General features: G+C 58.7%; 1 protein-coding gene across 1 annotated transcript in view; it reads left to right on the forward strand.

The window, feature by feature from the left end:
- Positions 1-13,257, forward strand: part of MUC3A (mucin 3A, cell surface associated) — a 45,793-nt gene that overhangs the window by 12,984 nt on the left and 19,552 nt on the right. Inside the window, exons 4-13 of the mRNA XM_058285883.2 lie at positions 360-475; positions 605-663; positions 1,122-1,279; positions 1,641-1,706; positions 2,053-2,215; positions 2,647-2,817; positions 2,914-2,999; positions 3,308-3,360; positions 3,487-3,525; positions 5,520-5,808. Of these exons, the coding sequence (XP_058141866.2) occupies positions 360-475; positions 605-663; positions 1,122-1,279; positions 1,641-1,706; positions 2,053-2,215; positions 2,647-2,817; positions 2,914-2,999; positions 3,308-3,360; positions 3,487-3,525; positions 5,520-5,808 (1,200 nt within the window). The remainder of the gene's footprint in view (positions 1-359; positions 476-604; positions 664-1,121; positions 1,280-1,640; positions 1,707-2,052; positions 2,216-2,646; positions 2,818-2,913; positions 3,000-3,307; positions 3,361-3,486; positions 3,526-5,519; positions 5,809-13,257) is intronic.

The raw sequence follows: 13,257 nt of genomic DNA on the forward strand, positions 1-13,257 counted from the left end.
AAACTGTGCCCATCCGGATAAGCCAGGCAATTTCCCTATATTAAGGTCTGCTGACTGGCAACCTTAATTCCACCTCGCTCCTCCCTTGCCACGTGACATTGCATATTCACAGTCCTCGTGAGTAGGGCAGATTCCCCTTTGGGGGCCATTATCCTGCCAATCACAGGGTCAGGCAAGGCGGTGGCACAAGCCACCTCCCACCTTCTACCCCAGAACTCCCAGCTGCCTCCTGCTCGAGTCAGTCTTCAGAGGACCTGGGAGGGCAGAGGGAGGAGCCCCTGGGTGGTGGGGACCGGGGGGACGGGAATGTCGGCAGGAGCCGATGGGAACACGACCAGAGCAGGGCACATTGTGTGCAGACAAGGTGGAGGCTGAAGTGGGCATGGAAGTGTCGGTGGACGAGGAGTTCTCCGATGACCTCAAGGACAACACCTCACAGGCCTTTAAGAACTTCAACGCCACCTTCTGTGCTAAGGTGAGGGGACGCTGAGGGGAACGAAGGGCCCAGGGAATTCTAGGTCCTCCCCTGGAACTGGACTGGGGCCCCTGGGTGTCCTCAAGTCTGGAGGTTCGGACATGAGCCCAGGGGTCCTTGGCATTGCAGGTGAAGCAGATTTACCAAAACGTGAAGTCGTTCAAGGCCGTGGAGATCCTGGCTTTGAGGTAGAAGACCCTTCTGGGGACACAGGGGAAGGGGGTGCAAAGGCTGGAGCATCCATGCTCCGCTTTCTGAGCCATGAGGTGTCACAGAGAGAGGGAGGGAGGACGCACGTGTATCACCCCAGCGGGGATTTTGGCGTTTGTCTGTAGGAGGGCTGCCGTCCCTCTTCAAGCATGTTGGAAGGAGGGCGATTGCCTGGGGCCAAGCCGCTGGGGCACGAGGGCTGCTGGGAAGCCTGCTGACTGGGCCTCTCGGGCTGGCCCCCGGCCTGTTGGGCAGTCAGCGTGAGAGAGGCAGGACCTCCACAAAGCAAAGAGGATGCCTTCTGCAAAGGATGTGCTGGCATCCCTGCTCCTTGCTCCCCACCCCACCCTGATGCACTGCTGGCAGTCCTCGAGGGGCCCCTCCAAGGACTTATTTGTCTAAGCCTGGGTGCCCTCTAAGCCCCTGTCACCCTCAGGAGTGGCAGCATCGTGGTGGACTACGTGGTGTTGCTGGAGCTGCCCTTCAGTCCCCAGCTGAAGACAGAGTACGAGGAGGTGAAGATGGCGCTGCAGAAGGAGCTCCAGAATGTCAGCCAGAACGAGGCTGGCTGCTCCGGTAACCAGAGCACCCAGAGTGAGCGGGGCTGGAGGCCTGGGGCCAGAGGAGGCGCAGGGGCTCAGTCACCACCCCAGCCTGCTGCAGCTCCAGCAGGGGCGCTGGCTCGGGCTCGGGCCTGGTGGTCCCCGGGGCGGGTTGGGAGAAGGGGCACAGGCACTCACCCAACTGGGTCAAGGGCGAGGCTGGACAGGGACCCGGGGCGCTGAAGAAGGGGCCCTTGACAGCTATGGCCAGGGACGCCTGATTACTCAAGGGAGATGAGGGAGGCCAAAGGAGTCTTCCCTTGGGGCGGCTCCACGCTCCCCCGTACTGACTGCCTTCTCTGCCCCTCCCCGGGCCTGTGCCCTCCATCCCCGCTGTGCCTGCCCACACCCAGTCCTGTGTTTTAAGCCTGACTCCATCAAGGTGAGCAACAGCAGCAGGATGGAGCTGACTCCGGAAGGTGAGTGTGGGGCGGAGGGCTAAGCGCCCCCAGGAGGCCGTGACCCCTCCCATCAGGACATCTGCCCACTGAGTTTCCCTGGGAAGGAGGGGAGACCTGGCGGGGGGCGGCAAGCGATGTGGCCCAGGGCTCCCCTCCCGACCCCTGCTAGCAGCGTGCCCCTGAGGACCAGCGGGGAAGATGAGGCGCCGGTGAAGGTCCTGGGGGCCTGCCCTCCCCTGGCCTAACCCCTGGGCCTACCCCACAACGCCGCTCTCGGAAACGGAGTCCTCCCATCGCCCCCAGGCCCCAGAGTAGACTGCAGGAGGCCCTTTCCCCGCGCAAACCCCTACCTAAACCTCCCCAGCCATCTGCCGTCGCTACGCCGCCAAGGGCTACGAGGATTTCTACTTGCCCGTGGTGGAGGAGAACCGACTTCGCTGCGTCACCAAATGCGCGTCGGGCGTGGACGGCGCCGTCGACTGTAACCAGGGGCATTGCGTTCTGGAGAAGAGCGGCCCCGCCTGCCGGTGAGGCGCGCCCGAAAGGAGCCCCGCCCCGGAAGGAGCCCCGCCCACAAAGAGCCCCGCCCCGGAAGGAGCCCCGCCCACAAACGAGCCCCGCCCCGAAAGGAGCCCCGCCCACAAACGAACCCCCGCCCACAAACGAGCCCCGCCCTGAAAGGAGCCCCGCCCACAAACGAGCCCCCGCCCCGAAAGGAGCCCCGCCCACAAACGAGCCCCCGCCCCGAAAGGAGCCCCGCCCACAAACGAGCCCCCGCCCCGGGGCCCCGCCCACCACGACCCGCCCTTGAAGTCCCGCCCACTTCTCGCACCCCCACCCGCCCACTTGCCTTAGGCCCCGCCCACCCGCCGGCCCCTGCTGAGGGCGCACGTGAAGACTGGCGGCAGGTTGGGGAGGGGGCTGCGGGGAGCGCCTGTGACCTTTGACATCCCCGCAGCTGCTTCGCCACCGACACGCACTGGTTCTCGGGCCCGCGCTGCGAGGTGGCGCTGCACTGGCGGGCGCTGGTCGGGGGCCTGGCCGGGGCCGCCGCGCTGCTGCTGCTGCTGCTGCTGCTGGTGCTGGCGGGGGGCGCCTTCCTCGTGCGCTGGCGGAGGCGGGGCGGCAGGTGAGCGCCCAGGGCGGGCTGACGGCAGCGCGGGGGGGTGGGGTGGGGGGGAGCCCGACGCGGTGGCCCTGACCTGGCCGCGGCGCTCCCACCCAGGACCGAGGATAGGAAATGGTTCAAGATGCTGGATCAGGACCTCGTGGGGACTTTTTCAAAGTCGGACTTCGAGGACCACGGATCAGGTGAGCCCGGCCTCCTGGGGAAGGGGATGAGGGCCTTCGCTGGGCCCCACGGCGACCCGGGCAGGACCGGGCCACCTCCCCAGCTCAGGACAGACACACGTACAGTGCCGGGGAGCTTCTGGCCTGCTCCCCGGCGTCCCTCTCGTGGAAGGCCCAGATGCTGCTAGGGTGGCCCCTGGGGGCAGGCCCAGGAGCACAGAGCCCCTTGAGACCCCACCTTCCTTATTTTTCCCACCCCTTCCCCTCCTTTTTCACCCCTTCCATGTCCTTCCCTCCTCGCCCCTCCCTCTCCTTTTCTTTCTTTCTAGTAAAGAATGAAAACTTCCATGTGGACTTGGAGAATGTGGACACTAGTAAGAAAGTGAGTGGGGCCAAAGGGGCGGGCTCAGGAGCTCTCCGTGCACCCCTCTCCTCCCCTCCCTCCCGTCCCCTCCACTTGCAGGGTCACTTTCCTCTTCTCACCCCCCTCCCTCACCTGCTCTGACAGGTGCTGATCCAGAGACCTGAGGTGACCTCGTCCTGGGTGTGAGCCCTGCGGGGGCCTCTTCGCCACCCCTTCCCTCCGGCCGCGGACAGCAGGAGGGCGCCCCGGAACAGAACAGCTTCTTTGACGAGAGTCGGAGAGTCAGCCCAGGGACCTGCGATGCCTGAGGCGAGTGTCCTCAGGCAAAACTAGCCGGCTGCTCGCACCGCCACCCTTCTCCCCTCTTGGCTGACTCTCACCTGGAAACTCAGTTCAAATCCGGGCGCCTCCACACTGTGGCACCGTGGGCAAGTGGCTGGCCTCCCCAAGTCGGTTTCCTCGCCTACCTGCTGGCCGCCCGTGCAGTTACTGTGAAAACCAGCGGGGGCCTGGTCCGTCAGCCCCCTCCACCTCCACTCCTGCTGATGTTGCCTGTCTCCGGGCCCAGCTGCCCACAGCCCCGCCTTGGTCTCAGGCCTCAGCCCCCGTTTCCCTGTTGGCGCCTCTGCTTCCTGGCCCTAGCCCCATCCTCTACCCTGTACCCCTTGTCCCCAATTCCTAAATTGTCCCCCCCCCATCCCACACCTCCTTCCCTTTCTATCCCCTCCCCTCCCCAACCTTGCATCTGCAGCCCTAAGCCTTACTTCCCCCACCCGGGCTCCAGTCCTAAATCCCCCCGCCCCCTCTCCCCCCTCCTTGTCCCTAGATAGGTGCCCCCTGCTTCTTAGAATCCCCCAGTTGGTGTTCCCCAGGCCCTGATCCACCCCTCCCCCCTTCTCTGGCTCCATCCCTTCCTCCCCTCCCCCCCAAGGGCTTCTGGTGACCTGAGTGTCCTGGACCTTTTCAGGGGTGGGTGGGGGTGGGTGGGGGTGGGAGTTTCCAAGGGCCCTCTGGAGAAGGGGAGCTGGGCCTGGAGTGGGGATAGCCCCTCTGCCCCTCCCCCCCATTCCCCTAATGCCCCCTCTGTCCCTTACTGCCCCACCTCCTCCTTCCCGGCCCCTCCCTGCCCTCCCCCCCCCTTTCCCCTCCCTGGGGTCCCCTCCATCCCTGCAGCCACTTCTGAGCCCAGAAACTTTCAGCCTTTGCCAGGAAGATGTCTGGGGTCAGGAAATTGGCTCATGGCTCATTTTCTGAAGCAAACACAATATAGCATTGATTGTCAAAGAAGTTGCCGTGTGTCGTTGTCCTTCCCAGCCCCTGGTGGTCTCTGCTCAGTTGGAGAGCATGGATCCTTCTGGAAGAGATGCTGTGGGAGGGCCTGGGGAGCATCTGTTTCTCCCAGAGGGGCAGAAGGGAGTCTGCGGGCAGCCCTTGGGGGGCGGTGACTCTCAGAGAACACAAAGATGAGGGGGTCCATTTTGTTGGGCAGGGGCCCTTTGGGGGTGGCCATCCGTGCCCCCCTCCCTCCTCCACGCTGGGTGCTAAGGCCTGGGGCTTTGGCAGGAAGCAGACCCAGGGAGGTGGTTGGAAGGTGGGGTGGCCTGCCTGAGTCACCTGCCAATTGCAGAGACCCGCCCCCAAAGACCTTTAGCCCCGCAAACCTGGGACCCAAACACACGCACGCACGCACGCACACACGCGCATTTCTCTCCCCGTTCCTGTGGGTAGCCAGGCCTGCCCGGAGCTGAGGATGTTTGGAAATATTCTGTTCCCTTGGCAGATGGGAAATTCTCGGGGTGCGGGTTAGGGAGAGGCTCCCAGGACCTTGGCCCCAGCAGTGGCTGGGGTGCGAGAACGTGACCGTGAAGCCTTGGGTGGGAAGGCTGGGTGGTCGAGGACCCGCGAGAGGGCACTGGGAAGTTGGAAAGGGTGAAGCAGAGGTGGGCGATGGGGAGGGCAGGCTGGAGGAGAGGGGCCTCGGGGGACGGGGCGGAGGCACCCCTGGGCATCCTTGGCCCGGCAGGCTGCGGCCACCCCCTCCGGGGCTCTGTCGCCCCTCCCTCCCTGGGCCACCCCTCCCTGGCATTGCCCGGGTTCCTTGGCAACCTCCGCAGACACCGACACCTCCAGCTTCCTCCTGGGAGAGGCTCTGGAGTGGCCAGCGCTCGAGGAGTTAGCCGGGAGGAGGCTCGAAGGCCGCCCATTGGCCAATCCTCTGTGGTCACCACGCGCCACCCAGCTGGCCCCCTCGCCGCACCCACGCTGGGCCAAGCCCTGTCCTTCCACAGGGCAAAGGTCTCTGGGGTCCTTTATATATCCGGACCTCCCTGGGACGCTCTCACTTCTCGGTCCCTCGTGGCGAGGAAAGCCCCTGCTTCCGGGCCCGCTCCCGGGAGATGCTGGCCGCCTGGAAACTGCCACTGGTCCTCGGGCTCTGGGCATCCACCGCGGCCACAACGCCACAGGGTGAGTGAGACCGGCTGCCGGACCTCCCCAGTGGGCCCGTGTGTGCCCCCACAGGCGGCCCGGGGTGAGGGGGCAGGGCCAGAGACCCGTGCCCTGAACTCTGGGGTGCTAAAGAGCTGAAGGGTCGAGGCCGGCGGGTGCAGGAGGAGGGGTGCGGTTTATGGCCTGACAAAAATGGGCCGAGTGGGGCCGAAATCCCTGCCACCTGCCTGGCCGGCCCCTCCCTGGAGTGAGAGGGGCCCCTCCTCCCGGAGGCCTTTAAATCCAAACTGCGTGGGGTACTCCTTGGGTGGCTGGGCCTGGCCGGGGAGGGAGGGGGCCTCTGGGGACGTCCTGCAGCTTCCTGCTGCAGTCCTTCTACTTCGCAATGGTGGTGGTGGGGGGACCAAGGCTTGGGGACACTTTGTCTCACCTTGTCTCAGGTAACCCCTTCCAAGCTTCTTTCCTCTGGGATCCCTCAGGCAGATCAGACTTCCTGGCTTGCTTGAGGCAGGGAAGAATCGCAGGGATGGAGCTGGCAGGGTGAGGGGAGGTGAGGGAAGAGGGCCACTGAGTCAAGGGGCCCAGGGCTAGGCAGGGGAGGGGACGAGAGGGCAGGGGAGGTTAGAGCTGGGCAGGAGGGGCTGGCGGCCGGTGTCCCGGGCTCTGCAGACAGTTGTGAGGTGACCCACCCAGGGAGTGCTGGCTGCCATCCCTGTCAGGAATGGTGGCCCTCAGAGCCCCCAGCCTGCCAGACCCTGACACACCTCCCCAGATGCGGTGGGGGAATGGCAGGGCAGGCGGTGGGGAGCAGAGAGGGGCGAGGGCCGGGGGTGGCAGACTGGGTGGATCTAGGAGCACCGTGAGGGCAGGTATTTCTTTTATGAGTTTGAAGGCGATACCCAGAGAGGAGGAAGCTATGGGCAGGTGCCCTCCCCACCCCTGCCCCCTGGGCACTGCCCCGCCCTCCAGGGCCTCTCTCTGGCCAGGTCCTCTGTGGAGAGGGCTGGTGGTGATGATGACGATGATGAAGGGTCCGGCGGTCAGCCAGTGCATCGCCACGGTGTGCCCGGCCAAGTGGCAGAGACAGCCAGTGACACAAGCCAAGGGACTCAAGTCACTCCCTTTGCGTGGAAAAGATGACCTGACACAAGGGATTCACTTAGTGTGCAAAAGAGTCGGAAAAACATCTCTGATAAGTGCAGAGCACAGTCAGGAGGGGGCGAGGCCAGGTAAGTAGGGTCCTTTGGGGGACACCCAGTGGTCTTATTGTACCATCCCCCCTTGCAGAGGCCTCCCCTATTTACAAAGCCATGTCGTAGCAGGTGGCTCATTTGATTCTCACAAGGAAGACTGCATAAAGAAGTCAGGACAGATGAGGAAACTGAGGGTCACAGAGGTCGACTGACTTACCTGGGGTCACAGAGCAAATAACCAACATGGGCACAACCATCTGACACTGGGTTCACCCGTGCCTCCAGGACCCCTCCTCCCATCCTTGCCTGTACTCAGAGACCCTCAGGGAGAGTTCCGGACATCCGGTCAGAGCACCAGTGGCATCTGTAGTTTAATCTCCACTCTGAGCTGGGCACTCCTCTGGGTACTCGAGCTCACCGCCAGGACTGATGAGGCTTTGGACAAGCACACAGTTGGCAGGAGGAATTCCAATCCGGGAAGGTAGGGAGACACCGGCACAGACGTGTGGGGCTGCTGAGGAGGTGTGTGCGAGCGGGTGTGGAGTCTGGTGGGAAAGTCACCCTGTCGGTGGGTGACGGGGGCTCTGAGAGTCAAGCCTGGCCCTCAGCCCCCGAGGGCCTGCCAGGAGCAGACCAGCATCAGAGTGGCCTGCCCGGGGGCGCCAAGATCCCTTCTGGCCTGCGGTGCCACTTGGCCTTGGGGCATCAGGGCCAAAGGGGGCTGCCAGCCCTGGCGTCTGTGCCCCCTGGGCGGACAGGAGCCTCTTTTTTTGGTGGTGTGGAATTTGGGGTGACCCTGTGCTTCCTTGGGGTGAGCTGTCCTTCAGGCCTGGGGCTCAGGGGAGAGGATAGGAGTAGGGATCTCCATTCCCCGTGGGCAAAATCAGAAAATTGGGGGCCTGAAGTCAGGATTGGAACCTGTATTCCGCTTTGTGCAGAGCATCTGTGTTGTCGCTAAGTGTCAGCTGTGGGTTCTGGGGCGGGGAGGGACAAAGAGCTCCGCTGCAGGAAGGCACAAGAATCCTGGGCAGGGGCCTGGCCCGCAGAAGGGACCCGAGCTCTTTAGCCTAGAAAGGCCAAGGCTGAGGTGGCAGTGCTGGACAGCTGTAAAATCGCCAAGACTGTGGGTAAGGTGAGAGCAGACTCCTTGACAATAGACAAAGAGGCAACCTTTGAAACAGTGCGATGTAGATTCAGAGCTAAAAGGAAGTACTATTTATACAGAGTAATAAACTTACTTATTCAGGAAACACCTGGGGCTGGCTCTGGATGGGCAGGTGCTGGGAGCTGGGGACCAGGTAGGATGAATCAGCCCGTTTATAGTCGGATTAACGAGATGGGAAACGGGCAGAAGGGACCTGAGCCCAAGGCTGGTGCCCCGGCCGAGAGAGGCGCCAAAGGGCTGGAGGAGTCTCGGGCCCCTTCCTTCTGGGGTCATGGGGGGCTGCGGGGAGAGGTGGCATCTGAGCTTGGTGGAGGAAGAGGCACATTACGGGGAGGACATAGTAGCAGATACTTGAAGGCTGACAAGTTCAGAACTGACAAAGCCACACAGAGCTGCAGCACGTCTTAGAATATTTAAAGAAAGATCCCCTGGGGTTTGGCCAGTTGGGGAACCCACACTGACTCCGTAGTTTCCGTATTGTGGGCATAATAAGGAACGTGGGTGTTCTTTGGGGTTTTGCTGTTTGCTAGACACTGTGCTAAATAATACCTGTTCATTACCTCGCTTAGTTTTCATAACAACTTGGGGGAACGTGCTAGTACTGGTTTCTGGTTTAGGCACGGGGACACTGAGGCACAGAGGTGCTAAAGCATTTGCTCAAGGTCGCACATCCGTGAAGTGGGGGAGCCAGGATTTGAACCCGAGTGGCCCAGCACCCACATTCGTTGCCCTTTGCTGTAGCACGGAGCGCCCTTGCGAATTAGTTTCCTAGGACTGCTGCAACCAATCACCACAAACTGGGCAGCTCGGAACAAAGGACGTTTGTTGTCTCACGGTTTTGAGCCCCGAAGTCTGAAATCGAGGTGTCGGCGGAGAATCCTTTCTTGCCCCTTCCAGCTCTGGGGGGGCTCCTTGCGCTTCTTGGCTCTGAGCAGCGTCACCTCCATTTCTGCCCTTGTCTTCCTGTGTCCGTCTCCCTGGGTGTGACGAATTCCCCTCTCCTTTCTCTTATAAGGATGCCAGTTGATGTACTGGGGGTCCACCCTAGATCCAGGGTGATCTCACCTTTAGATTCTTAACTTGATCACATCCGCAGAGATACTTGCAGATCTCCTGGTCACAGGTTCCGGGGGTTAGGGCTTGGGTATATATATATGTATACATTTTGTTTTTTAAAGATTTATTTTCTTCCCTTCCCCCTGTTGTCTGCTCTCTGTCCATTCGCTGTGAATTCTTCTGCCTCTGCTTGCATTATCCAGCAGCACTGGGAAAATGTGTCTTTTTTTGTTGTTGTGTCATCTTGCTGCGTCAGCTCTCCGTGTGTGCAGCACCACTCCTGGGCAGGCTGCGCCTTTTTTTTCACGTAGGGCAGCCCAGCACGGGGCGCACTCCTTGCGCGTGGGGCTCCCCTACGCGGGGGACACCCCTGCGTGGCACGGCACTCCTTGCGCGCATCAGCACTGCGTGTGGGCCAGCTCACCACATGGGTCAGGAGGCCCTGGGGATCGAACCCTGGACCCACCATATGGTAGACGGACGCTCTATCAGTTGAGCCACATCCGTTTCCCTGGGCATATATTTTTGGGGGGGATACAAACCACCAGGCTTTGGCCACAACTGGATGGTTCCCACTTCAGGGAAGCCGCGGGCAAGAACAAGGGGGCTTGGCCTGCTGCAGCTCAAATCACACCCCATATATGTGGGCGGGAGGGGGCACAGTGTCAAGGTGACCTGGCCCCGGCTCCTCTGCTGCCAACTCTGCCAGGGAGGAATGACCTCCCAGAGTCTTCCCAGGGGTCCCCACAACACTTCTCGAGCAGAACACTCCAGGCTGAGCAGGGTGGTCACACCAGGCAGTGCCCATCCTGTGGTCTAAGGGGACACGGAAGTTCAGAGAGGTTAACGGTCTCTCAGGATCACACAGCAACTTAGAGGCTGGTCCTGGAGCCTCCAAACCCGCAGGCCTAGCAACCCTGTGGCTGCCCCTTCGAGGTGACTCCTGCCGCCCCCACTGGCTGCCTTCCCTTCAAGCAGAAACGGGGACAGTCACGTAGCTGGGGGGTGGTCTTCAGACTTCTTGTCACCTGGGAGCCTTCTAGTGCACCTCTTCTAGAACGCCACGATGGGGAAGATTTGCCTGGCAAACCAGCTGCCTTAATTATATGATAATCTTTTGAAGAAAAATTCAAATGCATATATTACAAAGAAGCAATAAAAACTGTGAACGGGGCACTGGGCTTTCCTGGAGCAGGTTTAATGGGAGAGCTGGGTGCGACCCGGGCTAATATGTGATTTCTGTTAGGCGTTTTGACCACAAAGATCTGAGGAATCCCAGCTTGAAAATAATTGATAGAGGGTGATTTTTTCCTGGTTTCTCCAAGGGGTTGCGTCGCACATACTTAAAATTGTATTTATTAATAGATTTTTTAAAACTTTATTACTTTTTATTTACAAACTTTCTATATACCAAGCAAAAACTCGTTTTCTCTGCAACCCCCTCCCTCCCCAATACCCAGCTAACCTCTAGTGTACCCTGTGTCCCTGCCAACTTGCTAAGTCTCCTTATCTCACCTGAGTGAGACACACAGAAACCTAACGTTATTTGTCCTTATCTGCCTTGTTTACTTCAGCTAGCGTATTGTCAAGGTTCTTGCGTCCTGCAGCATATGCAGGGCTTCACTCCTTCTTACGGCCAGTCCTGTTCCGTTGTGTGTATGTGCACATTGGTTTAGCCGTTCATTTGTTGATGAACACTTGTGTTGTTTCCACCCGTTGGCTATTGTGAGGAACGTTGCTATGAACATTGGGGTACCCATATCTGCTTGAGACCCGGTTTTCGCTTTCTTTGGGTGTATGCTAGGAGTGGAATTTCTGGGTCTATGTTTAAGTTTTTGAAGAACCGCCATATTGCTTTCCACAGTGGCTGTGCCATTGTAGGTTCCCACCAACAAGGCACCAAGGTTGCAATTTCTCCACAACCTCTCCAACACTTGTTATTTCCATGTAAAAAATAATAGCCATCCCCGTGAATATGAAGTGGTACCTTTTTGAAAAAGTATATACATTTTCTGTGTTTTAAAGTTATAACACAAATGTATATTTTTGGCAAAACTTTTAGAAAATATAGATAAACAAAAGGAAGAAAACCTGCCTTAACGTTACCACTCAGATAAGCATTTTAACATTTTTGGTCTATTGTCGTATATGTATTTAGGTTTATTTTACAGGCAATTTATAGTTTAATGACTGATTAATAGTCCATTCTGTGGAATACCACAACCATCCAACTAGTCCCTTACTCTCGGACATGTTTTCCTTAATTTTTTTGCTGTAATAAATAATGATGCAGCAAGCATTCTTGTATAAAAACTTTTTTTTTTCTGCATCAGATTACTTTTTTAGGATCAGTTACTAGAAATGGAATAATTAAAACAGTGTGACTATTTCTGTGGTCCTTGACACCTATTTTCAGATTATCCTTCAGAAACAGGAAATCAAGTTAACACCCGTCGGCATTATGGGCGAATGTCTTCTCCTTGTCCCCACCAGCTCCACCTGTGTATCTAACATCCTGTCAGGGGCAAATTGGTAGGTAAGGATAGATAGGATCTGGCTTTGCTTTGAATTTCTTTGCTTCCTGGTGGAGTTGGTTTCCTTTCTCCTTTTCCTAGCGTGTTGATCGTCGCAGTTTCTTAGGAGGACACCTGTGCTTCCTTCCCCAGCTTCCTTGTGGAGCGTCCCTGGCCCGGGGCATTGACCTTGGGAAGGACAGCCTCTTCTGTCACATCCCTTGGGGACCCTGCTGCCACCAGCATCTGGGTGGGAGACGTCTCTTCACCCAGGGCATTGTTCCCTTGCCCCCCACAGAGGAGCGAGTGAATTGGGCTGGAGGAAGGTGCCTGCCCAAAGCCATTCCCAGGGCTCCCATCTGGACAGTGACAGGAAAGAGCCCAGGAGGAGGCAGTGGTGTCCTGGGACCTGAGGGAGTGAGAGACCCCACAAGGAGGAAACACAGACAGCGAGAGGCATGGGGCTTTGCTCACTTGGCGATTGTGGGCGCGACCCGAGGGGGAAGTTTTAGTAGAGGAAATTGGTGTGAATTCAGGAATCAAGAGAGCAGGTGTCTCCAGAGTCCCTCCATCCAGTGAGCTCATCCAGCCTCCGTTGGATGCTCTGGGGGACCCACCACGTCCCCCCCAGGACCTCCTCATCCATCTCCTGCCTGCCACGCTACCTCCGAGCCTTGCTTCCTAGGCACGATTTGGATCCTGGCCTCTTGCTGCACGTTTGCAGCTTGTGCCCAAAGCCCCTTCGCAGGCCGGGGTCACGCCCGTCTGCAGCCCCTGCCCTGCCTGCCCTCCTCCGCACACGCCAGGCCCTCGCTCTTCTCAGGGTTTTTGATCCATTGGCTTGAAAACCTTTTCCTTCCTCTTCTCTACCCCACAAACCCTTTCCTCCCTTTCACAGTGAGAGCCAGCTTTAGCTGTCCTTGAATTCTCTCTTACTAGCTGGGCGGCCTTGGGAAGCACGTAACCCTCGGAACCTCAGTTCCCCTGTAAAACGATAGATTGATATCTACTTCCCAGGGTTGTCGTGGGGGTTACGTGAAAAAAAAAAATTAAGAGAAAGTGCTGGTGAACTTCTGGGTCCTCGTCCCCTCGTTTGGCACCTGGTCTGGGCCAGGTGAACTGGGAAGAAGTAAGTGGTCTCTCCTCTTCTGAGCCTGGGGGGGCGGGGTGTTACAGGACAATCACATAAAGAGCCACAGTGATGACAGTGATGTGCCCTCCCGCAGGGCCAGGGCGGGAATTCCAGAAGTCACCAATAAACACGCCTCTCCCCACCCCTAACTGTGATTCAGTGAGGGACCTCGTAAAGGTCTTTATTTTGCCTTTTTATTGTTTGACTTGTCACAACAAAGATATTCTACTTTTATACCTTAAAACTCCCAGTGAAGTTTATAATGAGGAAACCCCAGAAACTCCTTCTTTGGAAAGAGGAAGAAGAGAAAAAAGACAGTTCATGGATGACCTCCTTCTTCAGGCCTTCTTGACAAGAAAGGCAGAGGGGCCAGCGGCACCCCTTGCCCCTGACACCCACTTCTTTCCT

Source organism: Dasypus novemcinctus, chromosome 23, assembly GCF_030445035.2.
Source record: "Dasypus novemcinctus isolate mDasNov1 chromosome 23, mDasNov1.1.hap2, whole genome shotgun sequence".
Classification (NCBI taxonomy): domain Eukaryota; kingdom Metazoa; phylum Chordata; class Mammalia; order Cingulata; family Dasypodidae; genus Dasypus; species Dasypus novemcinctus.